At 61.1% G+C, this 22,777-nt stretch overlaps 1 protein-coding gene across 7 annotated transcripts in view; it reads left to right on the forward strand.

Annotated features, from left to right (window-relative positions):
- Nucleotides 1-195: 195 nt before the first annotated feature.
- The window catches only part of NECAB2 (N-terminal EF-hand calcium binding protein 2), a 28,596-nt gene continuing 6,014 nt past the window's right edge, over nucleotides 196-22,777 (forward strand). The window contains exons 1-8 of one of the 7 annotated variants that reach the window (XM_037516245.2): nucleotides 1,514-1,729; nucleotides 3,859-3,883; nucleotides 8,319-8,427; nucleotides 10,238-10,263; nucleotides 10,418-10,515; nucleotides 18,975-19,111; nucleotides 21,186-21,304; nucleotides 21,461-21,540. In XM_037516245.2, the coding sequence (XP_037372142.1) occupies nucleotides 1,514-1,729; nucleotides 3,859-3,883; nucleotides 8,319-8,427; nucleotides 10,238-10,263; nucleotides 10,418-10,515; nucleotides 18,975-19,111; nucleotides 21,186-21,304; nucleotides 21,461-21,540 (810 nt within the window). Of the gene's footprint in view, nucleotides 276-1,046; nucleotides 1,081-1,513; nucleotides 1,730-2,958; nucleotides 3,125-3,187; nucleotides 3,204-3,858; nucleotides 3,884-6,879; nucleotides 7,290-8,318; nucleotides 8,428-10,237; nucleotides 10,264-10,417; nucleotides 10,516-18,974; nucleotides 19,112-21,185; nucleotides 21,305-21,460; nucleotides 21,541-22,777 lie in introns of those variants that run through there. The other 6 variants (XM_037516246.2, XM_037516250.2, XM_037516249.2 and 3 more) reach the window with 6 other exon arrangements.

A 22,777-nucleotide genomic window follows, 5' to 3' on the forward strand; every position in this document is an offset into this window, starting at 1 on the left:
TGGCCGACGGCTCACAGACGAGTGCAGAGCCAGAACAGCAGCCTCGGGCCAGGGTGGGCCTAGAACTGCCATTGAGGGGCAAGCTGCCAGGGCGAGCAAGGTTGCCAGGGCCAGCTGAGCATCCAGCCAGGAGGACTGCAAGCTCCATCCTCCCAGGATAGGTCCTGAATAAAACCAGAGCCTGCCTCCACTCACATGCCTGAGGATTCTGCTTGCAGAGGGGGCCTGGCGCCCAGGACCCTGCTCTGGGAGCCAGCAGGGATGCGCAGGGCCAAGTAGGTCTACCATCTGGGGTACCTGGGACACAAGGGATGGTGCCCCAAGTGGGGGAAGCTGAATGTGAGCAAATGAAAGGGGAGCTCTGAAGGTAGCTGTGTGCCAGGAATGGGGTGCTGGGAAGGCTTTCCCAGGCCCTGCTCCCCACCCCTCCAGCCTAGTCCTGGCTCCTGTCCCACTCTCCTCCCCCTACTGTCTCCTTTCAGGCCCTCCAGCTCTCCATGACACTTGCCACAGGACACTGGCGCAGGCTGGCCTCTGGCCCAGGGCACTTTTCCCTCTTTCTACCTCCTCCAGTTCCCTCCCGTCTCTTGGCATAATCCCTGGGTCTCGCAGCATAAACATCGCTTCCTCCAAGAAGCTTCTCAGAACTCCTCCTTGGGTCAGGGGTCAACCCCCTCTGGCGGCCCAAGGTACCACCTCTCCACAGCAGCTCGGTTTCCACTGTTCCTTTACTGGAGTCATTCCAGGGTCTGGCCCTGGCCCCGGGGCCCGCCTGAGTTGCCCGTTGTTGGGCTCAGCCCCAGCTCAGGCCTGGCGCCCCGCGAGCTCTTAGACTGACATTTTTGGACCGAGGGCGGATGGCTGGAGTGGGAGGGGCAGAGGGTGCCTGGGGGCAGAGACGGCTGTGGTCATGGGGTGGTGTCATGGGGTGGGGGGCCCTGAAGGGCGGCAGGGTGGGTGCCCGCAGGAAGGACGGGGAGCGCGGCGCGCGGGCACGGAGGCCGGAGCGCGATGGAGCCTGCAGGGGGCGCTCCGGGCTCGCCGGACACCCGCGCTCCGGCCCCGGGAGCGGCGCCTCGGGTGAGTGGGGGGACCTCGGCGGGAGGGGGGCCGCGCGAGACTTTCCGGGTGGGCACACCCCGGGGACGACACCTCCCTTGGGCCCAGACCCCACCGGCCCCCGCCAGCTGCGCGGCCGCCTCCGCGGACCGGACGGGTCCGGCCCAGGCCCCGCGCCCCCCGGGCAGCCCCCCGCGCCGCGACAGGCCCCGGGGCGTGGGGGGGCGGGCGCAGCACGTGGCTCGGGGTCCGGGCGGGGACGCCCCCCCGCCCCCCGCCCCCGCGGGCTCCCCCGGCGCCGGCCCGTCCCCGCGGTGGCCGCGGCCGCGGGGACGGCGGCGGGAGGCGGGGCGCGCGGGCGGCGCGGGCGGCGCGGGGAGGGGGTCGCGGGGGGCGGGCCGGCCGGCCGGGCGGGGGTCGGCGGCTTCCGGGCGGCGGCGGCGGGCGCGGCGCGATGTGCGAGCGGGCGGCGCGCCTGTGCAGGGCCGGCGCGCACAGGCTGCTCCGGGAGCCGCCGCCGCAGGGCCGGGCGCTGGGCGGGCTGCTGCGCTGGGTGGGCGCCAGGATGGGCGAGCCCCGGGAGCCGCCGGCCCCCGCCGCCCCCGCCGCGGACCCCGGCCCGGGCCCGCGCCCCGCCTCGCCGCACGGGGGCACCGCGGTCATCCTGGACGTGAGTACGCGGCCCGCGCCCCGGGCCCCGCTTCGCCCGCGCCCACCCGCCGCCGCGCGCCCGGGCGCGGAGACCCCTGCGCGGCGACCCGCCAAGCCCCCTCCCGCCGGGGCCCGCCAGGACCCACCCCCGGCCGGAGAAGCCGACGCCGCGCTCCACTTCCCGGGGTCCCCGCCTTCCGGAGCCGGGACCCGGACACCCCGCCCGGCCGCCGCCCGCTACTTTGGTCCCGGGCAAACCCTCGTCTTCCTCCCAGCGCGCCCCTGGCCCTTCGCGCGCCCGCCCCGCGGGGTCTGCGGGCCCCGAGCGCTACTTTTCTGACCCCCCGCCCCCCACTGGCTCCCAGCCCACACCCGCGTTTCGCTCCTGGCGCGGAGCCTGGTCGTGTCATCCCCGAAGCCCCCTTCCCTCGCCTCCCCTTCTTTGAAAGTGAAGACCTCGCCCCCCCTCGCTCCCCTTTCCCTTCCCACGGTGCTGGACCCCACCTACCACCCCCCTGAACCTGGACCCGCCCGGGGTCCCACCAACAGCCCCACTCACTGCTTGTCCACTCCCTGCCCCACCTCCCGGCCCTTCCCGCCCTAAACCGCCCCCTGAGAAGCCCGCCCCCCGCCCCCCGCCCCCCCCCCCAGGGCGGGAGAAGCTTTCCCCGTGGAGCCGAGGCTGGGGGGGCGCGGAGGGGCTTCGTCCTGGCTGCCCCCAGTGACAGCGGGAGGGTGGGAGGTGCATGTCACCGTGAGCGTCTCATGAAGGGCGGGGTGGGGTGGGGGCTCACGCATGTCAGAGGTTCCTGGAGAGGTGTGTGCACGCATGTGTGCGTGTGTGTGTGTGTGTGTGTGTGTGTGTGTGTACTCCCCACACGCCCCTGGGATGTGGGCGAGCGAGCACTTCCTCTCTCTTCCCTGCCTCTCTCCTGGAACCCCTAGGGCGCGGGGCACTGCCAGGGCAGGGGGCTGTGCTGTGGGTGCTGGTCGCCAGACACCTGGACAGCCGCACCCTCTCTCAAGGCCCCAGCAGACTTCGGGGCTGAATGCTCGGGCTGCTGGGTGTGTAGACCCAGGCTCGCCCTTGCAGGGCAGCCCTGTCCAGACTGTCCCAGAGAAGGAGGGGGTGGGCCCCCCCCCACCAGGCGGGCAGGCGCGGGACCTGAGCCTCCAAGTCCTCATCTGTGAAATGTGCCCATGGGCAGCGGCCTCAGCGCCCCACCAGCTGAGGTCCTGCTGTTCACTTGGTTGCCACTCTCCCAGGGCAGGCATCCGGGGGGAAAAGCACCCCTTGGGGGCCCCTCAAGGAGCATTTCCATCCAGAGCAGAAGCGTGGGGTGCCTGGGCCGGGTCTTGGCGGGGGACCTGAGGTGGTCTTTTGCCCCAGCAGAGGCGCTCTCCGATTCCCCAGGTGGGATTTCAGCGAAGGGAGCGAAGTCCTGTTTGCGAAGCCCTCCCTGAGCTGCTGCTTCAGTTTGTTGCACCCCCAGGTGCCACCCAACACTTGGAGGGGTCTGGGAAGGAACAAGGAGGGGTGGCATCTCCCTCTTCCCATCAGCGTGGCTGACCTGGTGCCCAAATGCCAGGACGAGCAGTTCTGTGGTCTCAAGTTCAGTTTGTGGGTTGGGGGGACTGCCTCCCCCGGCCCGACCCTGGTCTGCACCTGGCTCCCTGCGCTCCTGCTTCTACCCACTCCCCCACCCCAAAGTAACCCCGTGCTGCCCATGATGGTCCTGGGGTCAGCCCCCAAGGTTCCCTTAGCAGACACCCACCTTCCTGGAGAAAACTGGGGCTCCCCAGGGGCTGTGGTTGGGGCGGCAGTGTAAGGCTCGTGGCCATGTCCATGGACACTAATCTCAGCGGGTGGCGGGTGAAGCCGCGGGGCCCAGGGCTCTGGACGAGCGCATGAGCGGGCGTCCCTGTGTGTCTGTCAGCACGGCGTGGGCAGGTGGCGGCGCAGAGGGAGAGTGGGCGGCTGCTTCTGCGGCCGGGCAGCTGCCAGGGCCTCTGCCTGGAGATCCCTCCCCCACCCCTGCCTCCCGCTTGGTGGGGGGGGGGGCTGCTCCTCTCTGGGGAGGATGAAGGGGGGCTCAGCGGGGTGGGACCTCAGTGTCCCCCGGCTGACAGGACCTTTCTTCTTTGCAGATTTTCCGCCGGGCAGACAAAAATGGTGAGTTACCCTCCGGGCTGTGCGCTCGAGTGAGGGCTTGGCTCTCCCTGTCCTGAGGCATCAGTAGGCAGGGTCAGCACTAGCCACAAGGACACCCTGGACCTGAGGGACAAGAGCACAGGAGTCTGAAGTCAGAAGACTTTGTGCCTCAGTTTCCCCATCTGTAAGGTGGGACTCCTGCAGATCCCACATAGTAGGGCTGCCGTGAGGTCGGTGAGTTGACGTCTGTGCGGACAGGACTGGCTGTGCAGGAACTGCGTGGGGCACTTTAGCCTCATGCAACAGGACTGGGTCAGTGCACCCCAGGGGGGCCCAGAGACCCCCTTAAAAGAAGCCCCAAGCTCACTCTAGGCCCTTCCAGCCCCTGGCACACTTCCTCTGCACAGCAGCCTCAGGCAGTGCTTTGATCCTGTTTTATCAGCTTCACAGTGGCCCAGAAAGGTTAGGTGACTTGCCCAAGGTCACCCAGCAGGATGGCCAGAGAGGCTGTGCTGCAGGCCCACCGTGCTTGGCCCCATGCTAGGCAGCCATCTGACAACGTGACAGCACGTCGTCGTTGTGCCGAGAATTCATGACATGCTTCTCCTGACTTCCTAGGAAGGCTCCACCCTGTGAGGAAGGCCCGCGTGGGCCTCACGGTGGTGACAGGCTTCTGCATGTGCTCGGTCATGCCTCTTTGTGTGTGTCTAGTACTCTTGCACCCAAAGCAACTCTCTGTGGACTTTAAGCAAACGTTGCCTCTCCAGGCCTCAGTTTACCCATCTGTGAAGGGGGGTAATAATATTAATCTGTCTGCTTCCCTGGGGTTTTGGGAAAAATCCAGGGAGATGTGGGTGACAAGCTTTGTAAAGAATCAAGAAGTCAGCGTTTCTTCGTTCATTGAGAAAATACTGCTTGAGTGTCACGGCCCAGGCTGGGGAAGGAGTGGGGAACAGATGACCTGGTACCCCTGGGGCCCTTGGGTCCCAGCCGCTCTCCTGTGGAGCCAGGAATTCAAGATGGCAGCTCTAGCCCTGGCGCCTGCAGCCCCTCCCCTCCCTCCTTGTCCCTGGGAGTCACTGTGGGCCCTTCTTCCCCCACGGAGTTGGGGGTGGAGAGTGAGGCTGGGGTAACGGAGGGGCTTACAGCCTGGGCAGAAAGTCAATGCCAGGGGTCTCCCTCTCAGACCCTCATCCCCGGGGTGAGGGAGAAAGACCCATCCGCGGCTCTCCGTGTGGAGCAAGGCGGGGTTTCCTGGTGCTGGAGAAGTGCTGGGGCTTTGAGGTTTGCACAGCACAGAGATAGGACATGGCGTGGGGGGGCCCCATGAGGGTTCCCAGAGTCTCTGTTCACCCAGGAGGTCATTCCGGGTGGGAGTTCGGGCTTGTCCCTGTGTGCTGGTCATGGTGCCGAGTGGCAGCCTCTGTGCCCGCCGCTGCGCACACGAGTGGGTGTGTTCCTGGCGGCGGGCTGTGTGGGGCCCTTTGCTGTGTGTGCACATGAGCTCCTGCGCGGGTGGGGACCCCCTCAGACACAGGAGGTTCCCTCGTCTTGTTCCATGCCTGCCCCTGAGCACAGCTGCGGGAGGACCCCAGCTTTGCTCCCGCGGCCCCCACACCGGCTGAGCTTGCTCCCCTTCCTGGAGCCTTAGCTCAGTCCAGCCCCCTCTGAGCGGCCGTGGGCTTGTGGGGTTATCACCGGGGTGGATGCGGGTCTTCCATGCAGGTTCCGGGAAAGCTGCCCTGGCCCGCGGGAGGACACTAGGCCTTCTGTCACGGCCGCTGCCTGCGTGCCCCCAAGCACCCAGGTCTGACCCAGTCATGTATGGGCTCTGACCTCAGCCAGTAGGGTCCTAGGTTTCCCCATTTTTAAGTGGGGCTAATACTCCCCCCGCAGCCAGGGCTAGGGAGTGCAGCCCCAGGCTGGCCTGCAGGACCCCTCCCCCCCCCACCAGCTGCTGAGTCCTGAGCACCCCTGCACCTTAGCAAGACCCTCTGGTTGGATTTTACTGTGATCCTCCAGGGATGAGCAGAAGCACCCCCTTTTTGGAGCGGACAAGCAAGGCCAGGAGGGGCAGAGAGATCACAGACCCCCAGGGGGGGAGCGGTGCAGACGGGTTCAGCACAGCACAGCTGACAGTATGGGGGAGCCAGGAGCCAGTGTGGATACGGACAGCTGCACTGAGGCGTGCACATACACACCCCCCCCTCTACTTGCCGGCCCCGCCCCAGCATCCACAGGAGCCGGAGGGTGGGGGGAGAGGCGGGGGTGGGGGGGGAGGTGGCGTGGTCTCTCGTGTGATCACTGGCCAGGGGCCCAGACTGGCCTGCCCTGCTGGCTCCCTGAACAGAGACCCCCCGCAGGTGGAGCGCCGGCGTGGCTGCAGCTGAGCGAGGGCCCCCTGGCAGCACCGGTGCCCGAGGAGGCGGGTGCCAGGCTGCGTTTCCCTCCAGGGAGCGGACACTCACAGACTCCTGGCATTTGAAAGGTCGCGCAGAGGCTGAGCTCAGGCCAATTAGCGGAGACCCCTGCGAAGGCCAGGCTCGGGGTCCTGGGCGGAAATAGAGGTGCAGGCAGCTGGACTAATTGGACAGAGGCCTGGCTCGGAGGTGTTGTCTGGCTCATTAGCTGGTCTGCGGTGACGCAATCCAGGTCCCCGTGGCCGCGGCTCTGTGGCTCTGTGCGGGGAGTCCTGGCCTCTCTGCTGCTCCTGCGCGCAGACAGCAGGGCCCGGGGCCGGACTCCCTGGCCCAGACATGCCGGTGCCTTGCGGCATCCACCTCCCTTCTCCCCGGCTTCCTTGAGAACATGGCCTTGGGAGGCTTACACTGCCGCTCTGTGCCTCAGTTTACCCCTCTGAGAAATGGGGGTGCTCGCGCTGCCTGTGACGGCAGGAGGGTTGAATTGCAGGTCGGCCTCGACGCTGCCCTGGGTCACAGCTGAGAACATGTGCCTTGGGGGGGCTGGGGCTGGGGGGGGCGCTGGCTTGAGGGGAGAAGATTGTTTTTGAAAATTACAGATTCTTTCTCCTTCTGTGACACTGAAACCTGACCCTGGATGTTGGAGACAGGGTGGGAAGGCGCCTGCAGCGCCCCCACACCCCGGCTCCCTCCCTCCCTCTCCCAGCTGCTGGGAGGGAAGCCGGACAGAGGCGAGCGTCTCCCAGTCGGGAGCTGCTCCTCGCGTGCCTCTCCGAGTCCCCGCTGAGCTGCTGGGGCCCTCGGAATGCACGAGGCCTCCCGCCCAGAGCTTGAGGCGCCCTGCCCAGGGGCAGCGCCAGAGACAGGAACGGGGCCCCTCAGCGGCTGTCTGCGCTCCGCTCCCGCCTAAGTGCCCCGACCCGGGCCGCGTCCCCTCCCACCCCCACCAGGAAGGGGCTTCCCGCCCTGGGGGCTCGCAGGAGCTTTGATGACAGAAGCAATGGAAGGTGCTTGGCCAGGAAGCCCCCCCACCCCACCCACCTCCGTCTCCCACCGAGGTGGCGCCTTTAAGGACATTCCTAGGGGCTTCGGGAAGGGGCGGGGGCTGCGGGGGGCGGGGGCTGGAGGGCGCCCAGCCCGGGGCGAACCAGGTGAGAGCAGCTGAGTTGCCAGCCCGGGCTCTGCTCCCCTGAAGTCACGTGTTCGGAGCACCCCATCAATCGCCGGTCTGGTCCCCCCTTCCACGACCCAGGACACTCTTCCCCAGCAGATCCTGGGGCCCAGCAGGGAGCGAGTGGAGAGGTGAGGCGTGGGGGGCGTGGGGGGGCAGGCCTCAGCGGGGAGGCCCATCCTGTGAGCCCGCTCCCTCCGCGGCGCACAGGGGCAAGGGCAGTGCTGGGCCCCGGCCGCGCCTGGCACCTCCTTCCCCAGCGGCTTGGCATCCGTGGCGAGCTGAGAACTGCGAGCGCCGAGCTGTGGCCTCTGGGTGGGCCCAGTTCGCTTTGCAGCTGAGGCGGCCAGGAGAGGGCCGCGGGGTGGGTGGGAGAGGGTAAGCGCAGGGTAAGCGCAGGGGACTCCGGGCAGGGGGCACGAGGGGTGGTCTGCGCTCGCCGGCTCTGGACCCCGCGCTTCCAGGCCGGCGGCGCCTGAGGGGGGCCGGCCGCAGGCAGCGCCCGGGGAGGGTGGGGCAGGGAGGAGGCCCAGGTGCGCCTGCTGGTGGGCCGGTCATCACCATAACGAGCCGCACCTGGCGCCGGGGCCGGGGAAGAGCTGTGAGAATTCGCCGGGGTCGCCCTGGAGCGGTGCGGGCCTTAGCCGCGCCCCGGCATTATCTGCGAGTGGGTGCACCTGGCAGCTGGGGGCGGAGCAGGGCAGGCCCGGGTGATGGACCTGAGCCCGCATATCCCTTCGCTGGGGCCCTGGCCCGGCAGCCAGAGGGGACCCCACTAGAGCTCAGCCGCAGGCTGGGGAGTCGCCCTTGTCGGGGCCGCCCTCCCTGCCACCCCGAGTCCAGCGCCCCGCTCCTGCCCTTGCAGACGACGGGAGGCTGTCCCTGGAGGAGTTCCAGCTCTTCTTTGCAGATGGCGTCCTCAACGAGAAGGAGCTGGAGGACCTCTTCCACACCATCGACTCGGACAACACCAAGTGAGCCCGCCCCGGCGCCTCCCTTCTTGCCCAGCGTCCCGTCTGCACGTTCTGCTCCCCAAACCCCAAACTCTTGAATCCAAACATCAGTTCTCGCCAGTCCCCGCCAGCCAGGCGATGTCGGACGGGTGGGGGCAGTGCGGGGAGACCCCCTTGGCTCAGCCTTTATGACAAGTTGTCTTTTCTGAGCCCCCGTGGCTGAGCAGAACCCCAGGTTCTGCAGAGTATATACAGAAATGAAAATGGGGTGCTCCCTTCTGCCTCAGGCTGCTTCCCCCATGTCTTGAGTTTCCTGCTGGTCCTAACCCCACCTCTCTGAGCTGGGTACCGCCTCTAGCAGACCAGGCCCCAACCTGAACCCCTCTTCTCACTGTGCCTCAAAACCCTGCTCTGCACCTTGGGTCAACCCAAAACTCCAGCTCTACCCACCCTGAAACTATTCCAACTCTGCCACCCTCCCCAACCTTACTCCAGCTTGCCCTAGGCCCCTTGGCCACCCCACATCCGGGTACCTTCCTCAGTTCTCTCAGGTGAGGAGGATGGGGGACTCACAGCAACTTTGATACCTTGGGGTCCCTGAGACTGGCTATACGTGGTCTGGACTAGGCTGCCCCCAGGCCTGGGTACAAAGGACATGGAGGCACCTTGGCCAGAGATTGGGCCTGAGAGAGGCCTGGGAGGCTCAGATGGGGCACAGGGTGGGGGACACGAGGCTTTGTCTGGGGAGAAACAGCTTCCCCCATACTCCTTTGAAGGAAGGAATTTCTGGAGCCAGATGGAGGTTTGTGACTGGCTCCTGCGGCCCCCTGGGGAGCGTTGAAAGGGCAGAAGCAGGTGCCCCTGGATTTAGTCACTGATCTATTCATTCTCCTTAGGTGCCTTTTGTGTGGGGCCTGCTGGGTAGGAGAGGAGGAGGGAGAGCCAAGTGATAGCATCTGGGCGTGGGGGCGGGGAGGGAGGCCTTCAGAAGGTCAGCAATCCTTTCGGGGCTGCTCGGCCAGCGTCCCCAGGTGTGGGCAGTAAACACCAGCCCCCGGGCCCTCGGCAGGCGGCCTGGCCTGCCTCAGCACACCTAGCTCGGGAAGGTCAGTGAAACGCTACTTTCAGCAAAATGAGGCATCAGCGCCTGTGCTGTGCGTGTCGGGAGCCCTTTGAGCTGAGCTTGCAGAGCCTCAGAACCCAGATTTATTTGGTTGGGGGGGGCCTTTTCCCAGAGGCAGCTTGCGGAACCCAGGAGCCATCCCCCCAACATGCCAGCCCCTGTCTCTCAGCGAGGGACCAGCACTCGGAAGGGTCAGGTCCCTTGGTGGGTGCCTGCCCCCCACAGCTCACCATCCATCTGCTCTGGGGCCTTCGGCACCCCTCTGGCACTTGGCTCCTCCACGCTGCAGGAAGGGAGATTTAGAATCTGGGCTGGGGCAGGAACAAGGGGGGCTGTCTCTGGGCTCCCAAGACCCAGCAGGCAGGGATGTGGGGGGAGAGTTCTTTTAACGGCCTGACGCCACCCTCTGTCTCATTTCCCGGGCCCCGGGCTGAGCCCCATCCTTGCTGCTCCTCACGATGAGCCTGGCAGACCCTGGGAACGGGAAAGCGGGGTCAGTGGCGAGGTGATGGGGTCAGGCAGACATTACGAGGGCGACACCCTGTCCCACCTCGCTCTCATCTGTAAATCAAGGCTGGGGGCACCAATGGCCCGATAAAAGGTGGCACAGCCGGGTTGTATCCCCTGTGGGGGGCTGTGTGAGAGGGGCATGAGGTGGGGGGCAGTCAGCCAGCCTGCCCCTGAGTCCCCCTCGTTCTCTCTCTTTAGCCACGTGGACACCAAGGAGCTGTGTGGTAGGTGCCGGGCTCTGCAGGGGCCGTGCTTGGGGGTTGTCACGGGGAGCTGGGGCTGGGGGGAGGAAACGCAGGCCAGAGGGGCGGGAGGGCAGGAGGGCCAGCCCAGGGGGGCCACAGTTTCAACCCCTGATCGTTGCTTTCCCCTCCCCAGATTACTTTGTGGACCACATGGGGGACTATGAGGACGTCTTGGCCTCCCTGGAGACCTTGAACCACTCTGTCCTGAAGGCCATGGGCTACACCAAGAAGGTCAGCAGGTGTGGGTCGCCCCGGGGGTCAGGGCCTGAGGGCTGATTTGGTTCCAGATTGCCCGGGGGCGTCCACTGCAAGGATGCCTGGATGTGTGATAAGTGTCAGGTGGGCCTGGGCTGGGCTTTACTTGGGGCTCCTAGAGGAAAGCGGGGATCCATGTGAACAGCCCCATAGGCCGGTGCCCGGTGCGGAGCAGGCAGGCCTTTCCCAGAATCAGCTGTGATCCTGGAGTGGAGTTCTAGAAAGAGCGGCAGCCCTCGGGGTTCCGGGGACAGGTGTTGTGCCCGCCAAGCTCACATCCTCTGCCGAGGCCACTAGTCGGCTGGGGCAGGGAGGGGGCAGGCTGGTGGGCCTGACCTTGACAGAGGAATCCGCTGGTGCCTGTGGGAGACCGCCAGGCAGGCAGACCTGAGCTGACGGTGGAACCTTCAGCAGTGTTGGTGGGGACCCCATGCAGGGACCCCCTTAGTGTCCTGGAGAGAGGTCTCTGGCGTGACGTCACCTCTGTGCGTTCAGACTGGACGGGACTCGGGGCCGGGAGCTGGCACCTGGCGTCGGCAGCGTGTGCCCTCTGCACCGGCAGGCAGCCCATCCGCCGCTGCCTGCAACCCACACTGGGCCTTGGCTTCTGGGGTGCGGGGGGCAGGCATGGCTTCTCGGCGTCCACAGAGAAGAGGCACAGGAGGTGTCCCAGGTGACATAGCTGTTTAATCCTCTTGGAGACGCCGTAGTGGCTTCTGTCCCACCCCCACCTCACAGACATGGGAGCAGGCTCGGGGGCGCCCTGCAAAGTTGTAGTGAGACAGCATAGCCTTCAGCTGCAGTGAGGGGGGAGCTGCGTCAGGCCTGGCGTCAGCCAGCCAGGAGTGGGACAGCTGCTGGGACACACCGGAGGGACTGGGAGTGGGCCTCTTCGATGCCCACTGTTTCTCTCAGGCCTGGCTGCGGGGTGCGAGAAGGCCTGCCCAGCCCCCCGGGTGAGTTCAGGCAGCAAATCCAGGAGGGTCAGCCAGGCCTGCTGCAGGACCCACACCCCTTGCCACACCCCCTCCCTGCCTCAGCCTCAGTTTCTCCATCTGAGGAGTGGGAGCTTCACCTACAGACCTGAGGGGGCGCACAGGAAGTGCAGTCTAAGCTGCTTAGCACAGGGCCGGGACCCAGCCAGTGCGCTGCTAAGTTGGTTTTGTTTTCTCCTTCCCCCAATGAGAGTTAATAACCAAGAAACCAAACACAAATTTTTACAAGTTCATGTCCTTGATTTTTTTTTTTCGTTTAAAATTATGAATCCAAAATGTTGCCAGGAACACAAACCTCAAACACGAATAGAGCAAGCCAAAGAGCAGCACCAGACCAAACCAAACTCATTAAAAATGGACAGACACCGCCGAGCCGCGTGGACGAAGCTGAGGAGTCTTTCATCCTCTTGTCCCGCCCCGTGAGGACTTCTCAAAAAAATCACGTGGGAAAAACAAAGGCCTCCACGTGGCAGGGTGGGGTCTGTCCATCCCGAAGCATGGTCCCCCAAAGTAGACTCACTGGCAGGTCTTTTTTTTTTGGTATTTTTTTTTTAATTATTAGACTCCACTGTCCAGACACAGGGCAGGCCAAGTGGGCAGCGTCAGATGCTGCTCAGTTCAGCCTGGCCCCGCAGTAAAGAACCTTCCGGCGCGCCCAGCAGTCCCCGGCCCTGCCTCAAGAGCCCACATTTCCCCCTCCGCCCTCCCCTCTTGCTGTGGAGATTTACTGTCTCCTGTGACTCTCCCTCTGGAGGTGACGGTGGGGTGTTCTGTGAGGGTGTGGCTTCGCAGGGACCAGGGCGCACCCAGCCTGCAATGGCCCAGACAGGGTTTCCCCAGCCCCACTCCCGGGTGTGCAGGCGCCTCTGCCACCTGAAACCTCCCTCCTGAGCCTGTTCTCCCCTCCTTGAGCGGCCTCCCCGCCAGGGGTCAGAGGCGGCAGCCTCTCTGCTGGCTTCTTGGCCTCAGGTCTTGGCTGGTCAGAGGCGACCTTCTCTGTGGGGGAGGGGGTGGGTTCCCGGCCCTGGGCCTGTGCTGGAGATCTCACACTTGTGATCCCAAACCGGGGTGCCCTTCACCCCCAGGGATGCGTGTTGCGCTGCAGGGCTCACTGGGTGGACCGAAGTCAGCACTTGTTTTTCTAGCTAGTCTGACTTTGTAGAAAGGCAGCTCGTGGGTGATGATTTCAGATGCTCTCCTTGCACGCCTTGGCTGTAGGCGACTGTGAGGTCCCCTTAGCATCCTGTCACCCTGACTTCTCAGGTTCTAGAACTTTCTCAAGTTCTAGAACATTAGAACATCGGCCCCGGCGGGGATCTCCTTGTTGGCTCCCGACGCTCAAGGCCTCACTCTTACGCTTCTGCACCGATGACAATATTAATATCACCTCCTAGTTCAGAGTCCTCTGAGCCCGTTACAATAATACTTTTGCATTCTCTTTGTTAAATTTTCTCTTAGGAGGTGGTAGTGAATTTTCCCAAAATGCCTCTCTGGTATTTTCGCATGATCATATGATTTTTCTTAAGCTATTGATGGGGTGGATTCTATTATTAGCTCCTCTCCAATTGAACAACCGTTAGCTTCCTGTGATCAGCCCTAATTGTCGCATTACCGTTTCATCACGTTGCCTCCAGAAGCCTCTCGTTGCGGTCCCTAACGGGAGTTGAGGCTAAATTGTAGTTGGGGCTGAATTGTGAGGTGGTTTTGAGTATTTTCTGCACGTGATTTGACCTCTCCAGCATAGTCATTTTTCTCTTCAAAAATGAAATGTTTCCATAATATCTGGGGCCAGGAACAGAACGATCCATCCTAATCAAGACTTTGCCTTTTTCTGTCCATTTTACTAAGGCTATTTTAGTCTACTCAGTAGGTAAAATGGCCGCAGACATGTTCAGTTTTAGAATCAATTCTGCATGGTAGGTTGTTAAAATGAAAAAAAAAAATCTCAGACGTGCCTTGACACACCCAGGCACTGAGTGCAGGTTAAATGGGATGAGACATCGCTCCTCACTCAGGCCCAGGTTAACACTTGTCCCATTTGCTTCATTTTAATGCCTTCTATTTGGCAGCCTTTTGCCTGTTTTAATTAGTAGTTTCTAATAACTAGCTCCTGACACTTTAATAAAATTTCACAACATGCTTCCCACAGCGTAGTTTTCTTTTTCTTTTTTTTTTTAATATTTATTTATGCATACAAGAACTGGGGTACAAGCCAGAGGTGTGGGGGTAAGAGGATTCACCAGAGACAGAGTGGGGAGCAGAACAGGCAGCTCCACTGAAATACACTGCTGAGGGGAGCAGTAGGGGAGTCAGGAGAGGTCTGCTGCGCCATGTGGGTAACTCCCTGGCCGGGGATCGAACTTACGCTGCAGTGGCTGCAAATAGCATCATAGGTTGCGTCTTAACCCCTTGCGCCACCAGGGAGGCCCCAGAGTGTAGATTTCATCATTGTTATCCCCTTTGACTTAGGTTTCTTGTTGTCCCTAATGCTTTACACAGATGAGATGGATTGCTTCCCTTTTTTGGATTAAAAAAGCCGTCTTTGATATTTTTATGGCCACCTTAGATTTCCTGTGTGGCATTTCCCCTCTTGCTCTTTCTCCACCAGCTCGTTCTGTTCTCCGTTCTCACTTAATTGAGTTGATTAAAGCAGATGGCCAGTGAGGTTTCCACGGCTGTTTTCATATGTGGAGATTTCTTGTTTGTGTTGCTGGTTTCTGTCATGGTCTCCTGGTTGCGTGAGAAGACGTCGCTCAGACTTTCAGAATATGAACATTGAAAACAGCTCTCCTTTCTTAGTTTCAAAGCCTGTGCTGCTGAATGACAGCTTTGCAGAAAGCCAGATTGTATCTCTTGGACCATATGAAAGGTGTGTGTGCCAAAGATGTTGGCGAGTAGTGTGAGAAGCAGTGACATGCCCCTGTGAGCTCCCGGGACAATTCAGACAGCACAGGTGTGTCACGCAGGTGGCAGCCGGGGATTCTGCTGTGGATTTATGAATAAAGGCAGAAGTAGCCACCATCCCCAGCAACAGCCTAATGCATCCTCCTCCACCACATTCACCTGACCACTTTTCTGTGCCTACGAGTCTTAAAAGTGGCTCCCAAACCAGGAAAGACCCTGCTGCCCCAAGTGGTCATTGCACAGGAGCCCCAACCTGTCATGACCTCTGCCCATTTTAGGGACAGTCACATTTTCTTGACTGCACCTTTGCTGGTTGTTATTGTGTAGTTTCTGTCCCATGGGGCAGCAATGAGCTAATTTCTCAGACTGTGTTTTGTTGGAGTACTACACAGCTGTGAAAAAGATTAAATAGTGGCATTTGAGACACAATGAACAGACCCCACTGATTATTACAGTGAAATAAGTCAGAAAGTGAAAGACAGACTGGATGATTTCACTCATTGGTGGAGTAACTGAAAAACACACAGCAGCAAAACATAGCAGGAATAAATCTGGAACTCAATGAAAGAACTTAACGGTTACCAGAGGCAGCAGGGGAGGGCACAAGATATAGGGGAGGGAGGCAGAGGGTAAGGGACAGTGGTTTGGTGGAGGATGAGTAGAACATGTGCACATATGGAAGAGCAAAAAATGTAACCCCAAATTAAAAAGACAATATTTAAAAAATTAAAACTAAAAAAACCTTTAATTGCTTAAAAAATTGTTATTCAATCATTGTGCTGCTAATGTTTTTGCCTTCCATGCTTTAGCCGTATAGATCTTTGTTTTGACATTTTTATTATACACCTGGTACATATTCAATATACAAAACAGAGGAAACCGAAAAGCATAAAGAAATTTCAAGTCACTTTCATCCGCGCTGCCCCGTGCCACTGCTTTCATCTCTCTTCATTGTTTTTGACCTTTTCCCCGCGTAGGTGCTTTTAATACACTTAGTGTCATGCCGCGTACAATATTTTTTCATCTATTTTAACAAACGCTTTGCCCATGTTATTGAAACCGTCCAGAAGCATCATTTGAAAGTCTTAAAAATTGCTGTTCCTTTGTTGTCTGGCATATTGGATTATTTCCAGGTTTTTGCCATTAGGAATGCTACTGTAACTGCCTTGGGGCATAGAGCTGCCCGCATTCTGCATTATTGCATAAGGATAGATTATCAGAAGTGGAGAGTCACTGGGTCTAAGTGCATGAGCAGAGGGAGGCTCACGATGGGAGGCAGCATGGCCTTGCGCAGCGGGGGCACCCACCTGAATCCCACGTGCACCGCCACATCTGCTCCCACCACTGAGCGCCAGTGAGCTCATGTCCTTGCTGAGCCCTTGGTCATCCTTCCCCTCTTAACATATTTAAATCTACCTTGATCGTGACATGGCAGCTTATCCTGTTCATTTGACCCCATTTGGGTGCAGAATCCACGTGGGCTTGTCTTCACAATCCTGGCGCCTTTTGGGTTTAGCTGTGCAGGTGCTGGAATCACGTTTGATCAGATCAGGGGTGTGTCTTACAGGGCAAGGGAGGCTGCTTTTTTTTTTGTAAAGATTTATTTTATTTATGCATACAAGAGCAGGAATGTAGGCCAGAGGTGTGGGGGGTGAGAGGGTCACCAGAGACAGAGTGGGGAATAGAACAGGCAGATCCACTGAAATACACTGCTGAGGGGAGCAGCAGGTGAGCCAGGAGAGGTCTGCTGCGCCATGTGGGTAGCTCCTTGGCCAGGGATCAGACTCGTGCTGCAGTGGCTGCAGATACCTTCCCAGTGCTGAGACTTAACCCCTTGTACCATCAGGGAGGCCCCGAGAGAGGCTACTTTTTATCGTCATGCTCTGTCTGGTGTGGCCGCTGACATCTTTTTTCATGCTTATTTTTTATGCTGCTTCTGTCTTTTTGGCAATTTACCTTTCAGTGATCTTTGCTTATAGCATTGGTTATGATTTCCAGGGCAGATCTCACTGGTGGCTTCTAAAACATACAGCTGACCCCTGAACACCATGAGGTCGGGGCGCCAGTCCCTCCTCACCATGCTGTGGAAAATCTGAACATTACCTTTGACTCCTCCCAAAATTTCTAATAGCCTGCTGTTGCCCAGAAACTTTAAGATAACATAAATCATCGACTCACATGTATCCGGCGTGTTATATGTGTCACATTCTAAATTCTCGCACAAACTAAGTCAGAGAAAAGAAAATGTCACTAAGAAAACCAGGTCAAGAAGCTGCAATCGCGGTTTGGGCGTGGTGGTCACCACGCTGAGTTCATGCCCTACGGCAGCCGTGTCCTGTCTTCAGTACCCACGTTGGTGTCTTATCCCTCACAAGGGCAGCGGGTGCTGTACGGAGGCGTCAAAGGCAAAAAGATAACACCAAAGAGCGATTCCTATTTATTTACAGGCGTAATGATTGTTTCTCGACGAGGCGAGTTCGTCTGCTTTTTTTTTTTCTTTCAAATAGTTGCAGATCTCCCCAATTTTTTCCAGTATATTAACTGAGAAAAGTCTGTGGATAAGTGAACCCAGGCAGGTCAAACCCGCATTGCTCAGGGGTCAGCTGTTGTCAACATGCTTGATTCTATTTTTATACCCAGCTAACCAAAACCAAAACAACAGTTTCTATTCCTCGTGGTGGAACTAAAGGAATCTTGGCTGCTCCATGCTTGCACATGCTGGCTCAGTCCAGGGGACTTGAGGCTCCGCTGGTAGAGATCAATGTGCCTGTGTCCCGGCCTCTGTTGCCGTCACTTTAATTTGAACTATCATCATTCTTTTCACAACCCCCTTATCCAAAAATTCTTTTTCTAAATCAACTCTAGATCATTTGGGGGGAACCTTTTTGACATTCTTTGCAGGAAGGTGCTCACCCAGTAAAATTTTGGAGATCAGTGGATCTCCCACTGGCACCCCATCCTCCTGCAGGCACGACTTGTCCGCGTGCTGCCCCCGGGCCCTGCAGCTGCCTCTTGACCGAGGCGCCGGTCGCGGTGGAGGGGACATCAGTAAGGGCTGCCTTTTCACCCCTTCGGCGATCATTTGACATTTTTGGAATTCAGAAACCAGTTGCACTTACGGGCCCCCAACCACAGTCTTGGTCACTGATCGGGTGATTTTACCTCAGTTCCTGGTTCTGCTTTTAGTTCCCAGCGGCCTTTTCCTCTGTACTCGCTTCCCTACCACGTTCTGTCGTCGTGTCCGTGTCTGGCCATTCATTTGTGCGCAGCCCGTCGGTCACTGTTCTGGGCGTGGACTCGCTCTGCTGCGGAGGAGATCTGGCAGTGGGAGGCTCTCGGCTCCGGGAACCTGGCTTACCCTGCCGCGAGCGAGGTCCCTGGCCTCTGGGGTCTGTCTCTGGGTGCCCCGGTCTGGTGCTGGCACAGGAGTACCCTGCCTCTCTCTGCACCTCGTCCTCGTCCCCGATCCTACCCGTCTCTGCCTCTCTCCAGCCCTGGTCCCCACCGTGCAATTGCCGCTAACAGAGTCGCAGTCACAGTGACAGGCACGTTCATTTGCTCTCCCTGAGAGCCCGGTTTTCCCTGGGCTGCCCAGGGACTGGGCAGAGTTCCATGGGGCGGGCAGGTGGCTCAGGATAGTGGGGTCTTGGCAGAGGACATGGGGAGCAGTGTGGGGACTGGGCAACCAACACCCCTCAACACAGCATCCCTTGGCTCTTAGCATCCTTCAGTGACCTGCCGGCCGAGCCGCTCCTTTCCCTGGAAAGCTTTGGCAGCCGCAAGAAACTGACCCTGGTCCAGAAACCTTCAGCAGCAGCTCTGCTGCGTCTCTCCACCGTGGGGGATTCTGTCTCGAGCCGGGAACTCCCCTCCCTGGGCGTCCCAGCCCCCTCTCAGCCCTGCCACCTCTTCCAGCCCCTTCCTAGGACTGAGGGGAACTTCCTTAGGACGCTTTTCGGGGAGCCAGCTTCACCTCTCCGGCTGCTTTAGAGGCTTTCCTGCCATTTTCAGAGGAACGAGGGGCCCAGAGTCCCTCCTGCGAGCGGGAGGGGAGTCGTGCGCTCTCCCTCGAGCAAGCTCTGTTCCCAAATCACCGCCACCCACCACCCCCACCACCCCCACCACTCCCATCACCCCCCACCGCCCCCACCGCCCACATCACTGTCCTCTGCACCGGCGCCATCTTCATCTCCACCCTCATGGCGCTGCCGCCGACCGCGTGTCGCCTGCTGACGGGCACCGCGCCGGGCCCTGCGCACGCGTCTGTCCTCCGTCCCCAGCCTCGTGGGCGGCTCTGCAGCGACTCCCGTGAGGTCAGAGGTCACGGGGCCAGTGAGCCCGAAGCCGCGGTGCTGGGCCCCGGGTGCCCACGGCTTTGACCTTGGTGCAGGATTTCTACAGCCCCCAAGAGGCAGCAGGCCGGGGGGGTCCCCCTCCTGTGCGGGGCACTGAACTCGGGTGTCCCCCCGACTTTGGGCCAGACCCCCTGCCCAAGGTCCCCCCAACCTGTTTCCCGTGTGCCCCTTCCCCGCACAGGTGTACGAGGGCGGGACCAACGTGGACCAGTTTGTGACGCGCTTCCTCCTGAAGGAGACGGCCAGCCAGATCCAGTCGCTGCTGAGCTCCGTGGAGAGCGCGGTGGAGGCCATCGAGGAGCAGACCAGCCAGATCCGGTGGGTCTGTGGGGCCCCGGGAGGTCACGTGGGGGGGCACGGCCCGCGCACCAAGCCTCTACTTGGTGGAGGCGTCGATTCTTTCCTGTCATTCCCTGAGCAGCAAGACGAAGGGCCGGGGGCCCAGACTCCCCTGGCGGGCTGGTGACCTGGGCGTGTGCTGACCACACGCGCCGTGTAGACAGTTAAGACTGTTCCAGGCCGATTTTACCACAGCCACATGCAACTCGCGTGTTGTCGCCCTAGAATGTTCTATTTGACTCATTTTTGAAAACTGGGCAGACATGTAGGAAGCTGTCCCTGCTCACCACCCTGCAAGCGTGTCCCGTGCCCTAACGATGAAGGAGGTGCCTTCTCCCGAGGCCTCCCCTGTTTGTCAGAAAGGCCCCAAATCCTGACGCTCGAAAGGCTGGAAGGGTGCGCTGGGAGTGACTGTCTCTCAGGGGATTTAGTGTCATGGAGGGCGCTTGTGCTTGAGGCACAGACAAGCAGCGGGGGGCCCGGGGGTGTGCAGGGCTGAGGGGGTGGCCCCATCTCAGCAGGGCCAGCACCCCCTGCCCCTGGGTCCTCGATTCCCTGTCCCGAGCTGAGACGTGCTGTCTAGTTTGTTCGGGAGCAGCCGTGCACCTGGTGTGAAGGGGAAAAAAAATACAGAGCGAGGGAGTGAAGCCTGGGGCACCGCCCAGGCCTCTCAGAGCCCCAGTCTCTGCACGGCCTGGGTTTCCCAGGAGGAGGGACCCTGCGTGGCCCGATGCGGGTTGTCGGGGGAGGCGGTTGGAGCATGTGTTCGGGTAGGTGAGTCAGTAGGACGGTGACAGCTGCTCCACGTTGTTCTGAAGATGCGAATGTGCTGAGCCGCTGCAGCCAGTCACCTGGGAGATAGGCCTGCAGATTCCGGGGGCCCCGGTCTGTGCCCCTCAACCAGGGGCCCCAGAGCTAGGCCCAGAATCTGCATCCGTAGCCAGTCTTGTGGCTCTGAGCGTCCCGAGGCCCTGGAAGCAGACACTGACGTTCCCTTCGTTTCTTGTCACTCTCTGGATAGAAAGGGACGTTTCTAACCTGCAGGACAGACGGGGCTGCTCACGACAGTCACCGCTGATCTGCCCCGGGCCAGTTCCCTCGCGTGTCCAGAGTTACAGGCGCCCACCCCTGCGCTGGGACCTGAACTGGGGAAGGTGGTGGCGGGATGACATCATGTCACCACGGGAGACGCGTCTGCTCCACACCACTGCCCTCCAGCCACCCCAAATCTTGGCTGCTCCGGCCCTGGCTGTGTGTCCCAGCTCTGGGATGTCCTGGCCAGGCCCAGCGCTGGTCGGACTCTGTCCCTGGGCGGCTTCGCGCTGTGCTGCCTCGTGGTCTGAGGGCCACATTTCATTTGCCATTGAGCCGAGGAGATCGAAACCTCAGAGACTCCACCAGCCTTGCCCCCACCCCGGGGGAGCCGACTTGCTCCCTCTGCACCCTGGGAGGTGGGCTGAGCTCTCAGACTCATAGGAAAGAGAGGCTAGAAGGCACCAGGCAGCACTGCCCTGGCCAGCGGCTGTTGGGGACAGGGTGACCCTGCCTGAGGTGGACGCGCATGTCTGTTTCTGTGGTGACTTTCCAGCATCATCTTGCACATGGGGGTTTGGGCATTCACTGAGCACATGTGCAGCCCCTCACCTATGCCAGACACCCTGCCTAGACAGCTGCCTGGGCCCACAGGGGCATGCTTGTGGGGGTGTCGGGGACACCCAGCCCTCCTCCTCAGCCTGGCTGAAATCAGCATCATACATTTCTCTCTCCTGCTACTCGCTCACTCTCGAGACAGTCTCTTGAGGACTCCCTTTTGGGTGGGGCAGTTGTCCGGGTGGTGCAAACCCACCCTCTTGCTTCCCGCTCCAACCACACACACCATAGGGTCCCGACAGCACACCAACCTCCAGTCGGGCTGGCAGGGGGAAGCCAACTTGGTGTCTGCACAGCTGAGCCCTCAAGGACGCCACCATCGGTGCCTTGTTAGCGTCGGAGCTGCCCTGAGGGGTCAGGGGCCTGCAGCCCCCTCACAGCCTGTGCCCTCACTCCCCTGCAGACACAACTACAGCAGACCCAGCCGTGATGCAGCAGAGACCTGGTGCAGACGCCCTGCTCCCCCCTATGCCCCCAACCACAAGTTCATGGCCACAGAACCGGGGAGGACTCTTCCACCTGGTAAGAGCATTAACCCACAGCGGGGGGCACTGGCTTGGGGTCCACGGAGGAATTCTGAGAGGGGCCAGATGGGACCTGGACCTTGGAGGGGGCCTGGGTGGCTGGGGCTCCCCTCCCCGGCACGCCGCACCGTCGGGTCCCTGTGTCCCTTTGCAGCCCCTGTGGACGCCAAGGATGACAGCCTGGACGCCCAGGTCAGCCGCTTGGCAGAGCTGATAGGACGGCTGGAGAGCAAGGTCGGCCCCGCGCCCTTCTGTGTGTCCTCTTGTCCTCTCCCCGGCCCCGGGGGGTGGGCGGCCAGCAGGGGTGCCCAGGGCCAGAGCAGGGCCGAGAGCAGGAGAGGCTGTGCCAGCAGAGATGCGGCACGCGGGGAGGAGCAGCGGCCTGAAATCCCTTCGGTTGGGCGCGCAGCTGGCGCTGTTGGCACGCGCTGGGCCTTCAGCGCTCAGGTCTGGGGAGAGCACTCGGGGCCCGGGGTCTGCCGGCCCGGGCTGGGTTCGCCGCGGACCCACACACCCCACACTCCCCAGCCTCCCTTCCTGGAGCCGGAGGCCAGAGGGCTGCAGTCAGGCCAGACAGGGCGGGCTCCTCTGGCCTTGCGCCGAGCCCCGCGGCCGCTGCTCCGTGCGCCTCGTCTGCCTCTCCCCCGACGCTCCGCAGTCATGGCCGGGGAGGGCCCGCTGTCTTGACTTCAGTTGCGTCCTCCGGCGCCCATGACAACATTTCTTGGAAGGAAGGAAACCGGCTTCCCTGGGGCTTTCCATCAGCTCGGGTTTCAGACTCCCTGGCCATGGACTTAATGGCTGTGACTCTGGGCAGTGCCCGAGCGCCGCGGAGGCCGAGCGCGGACAGGCAGACCGGACCCGCTCGCGGGTGGCCGGGAGGGGTAAAAAAAATGATGGCTCAATGGCTTAGCGCAGGGCCTGCTGGGTAGTCAGCATCCAATATTAGCAATTATTAGACATTTAACACCAAAACCCACACACACCCCGTACCCACGAACCCACACAAGCCAACCTAGCTGGCATCCCGGTGCCTCGGGGCTGCAGGGATTTTACATTTCTCCTTTTCTGGATCTTTTACATCTTTTGCAAAAGGACAGGATAATTAGTAGCTGGGTGGGTCTGAGGGCTAGTTCCGAGGGATTCGTGGGCACAGGGGTGGGACTCCGCAGAGGAGGCCGAGGGCAGACTTGGAGGGGCGTCCCGGGGAGGAGGCTGCCATGCCACCTGCAGGGGGAGGCCAGGTGGGACGCCCCCACTCCCCTCCCCAGAAGGTTGCTGCGGTGGGAGCCGGTGGGAGCAGCTACTTGGGGACCCTGCTGCCCGTTGTCATAACAACTCTGCAGGCGTCTCCAGAGGGAGGCTCTTTGAAGCTTATTTTTAGCGCCTGTCGCCTTAACAACCAGCTGGCTGGAAGCCTCAGAGCACCTGGGCGTCCTGGAGACGGGCGGGCGGGACCCTCCTCGCGGCC

The sequence above is a fragment of the Talpa occidentalis genome, unplaced genomic scaffold, assembly GCF_014898055.3.
Source record: "Talpa occidentalis isolate TD23 unplaced genomic scaffold, MPIMG_talOcc4v2.1 talOcc4.17, whole genome shotgun sequence".
In the NCBI taxonomy this organism is placed as follows: Eukaryota; Metazoa; Chordata; class Mammalia; order Eulipotyphla; family Talpidae; genus Talpa; species Talpa occidentalis.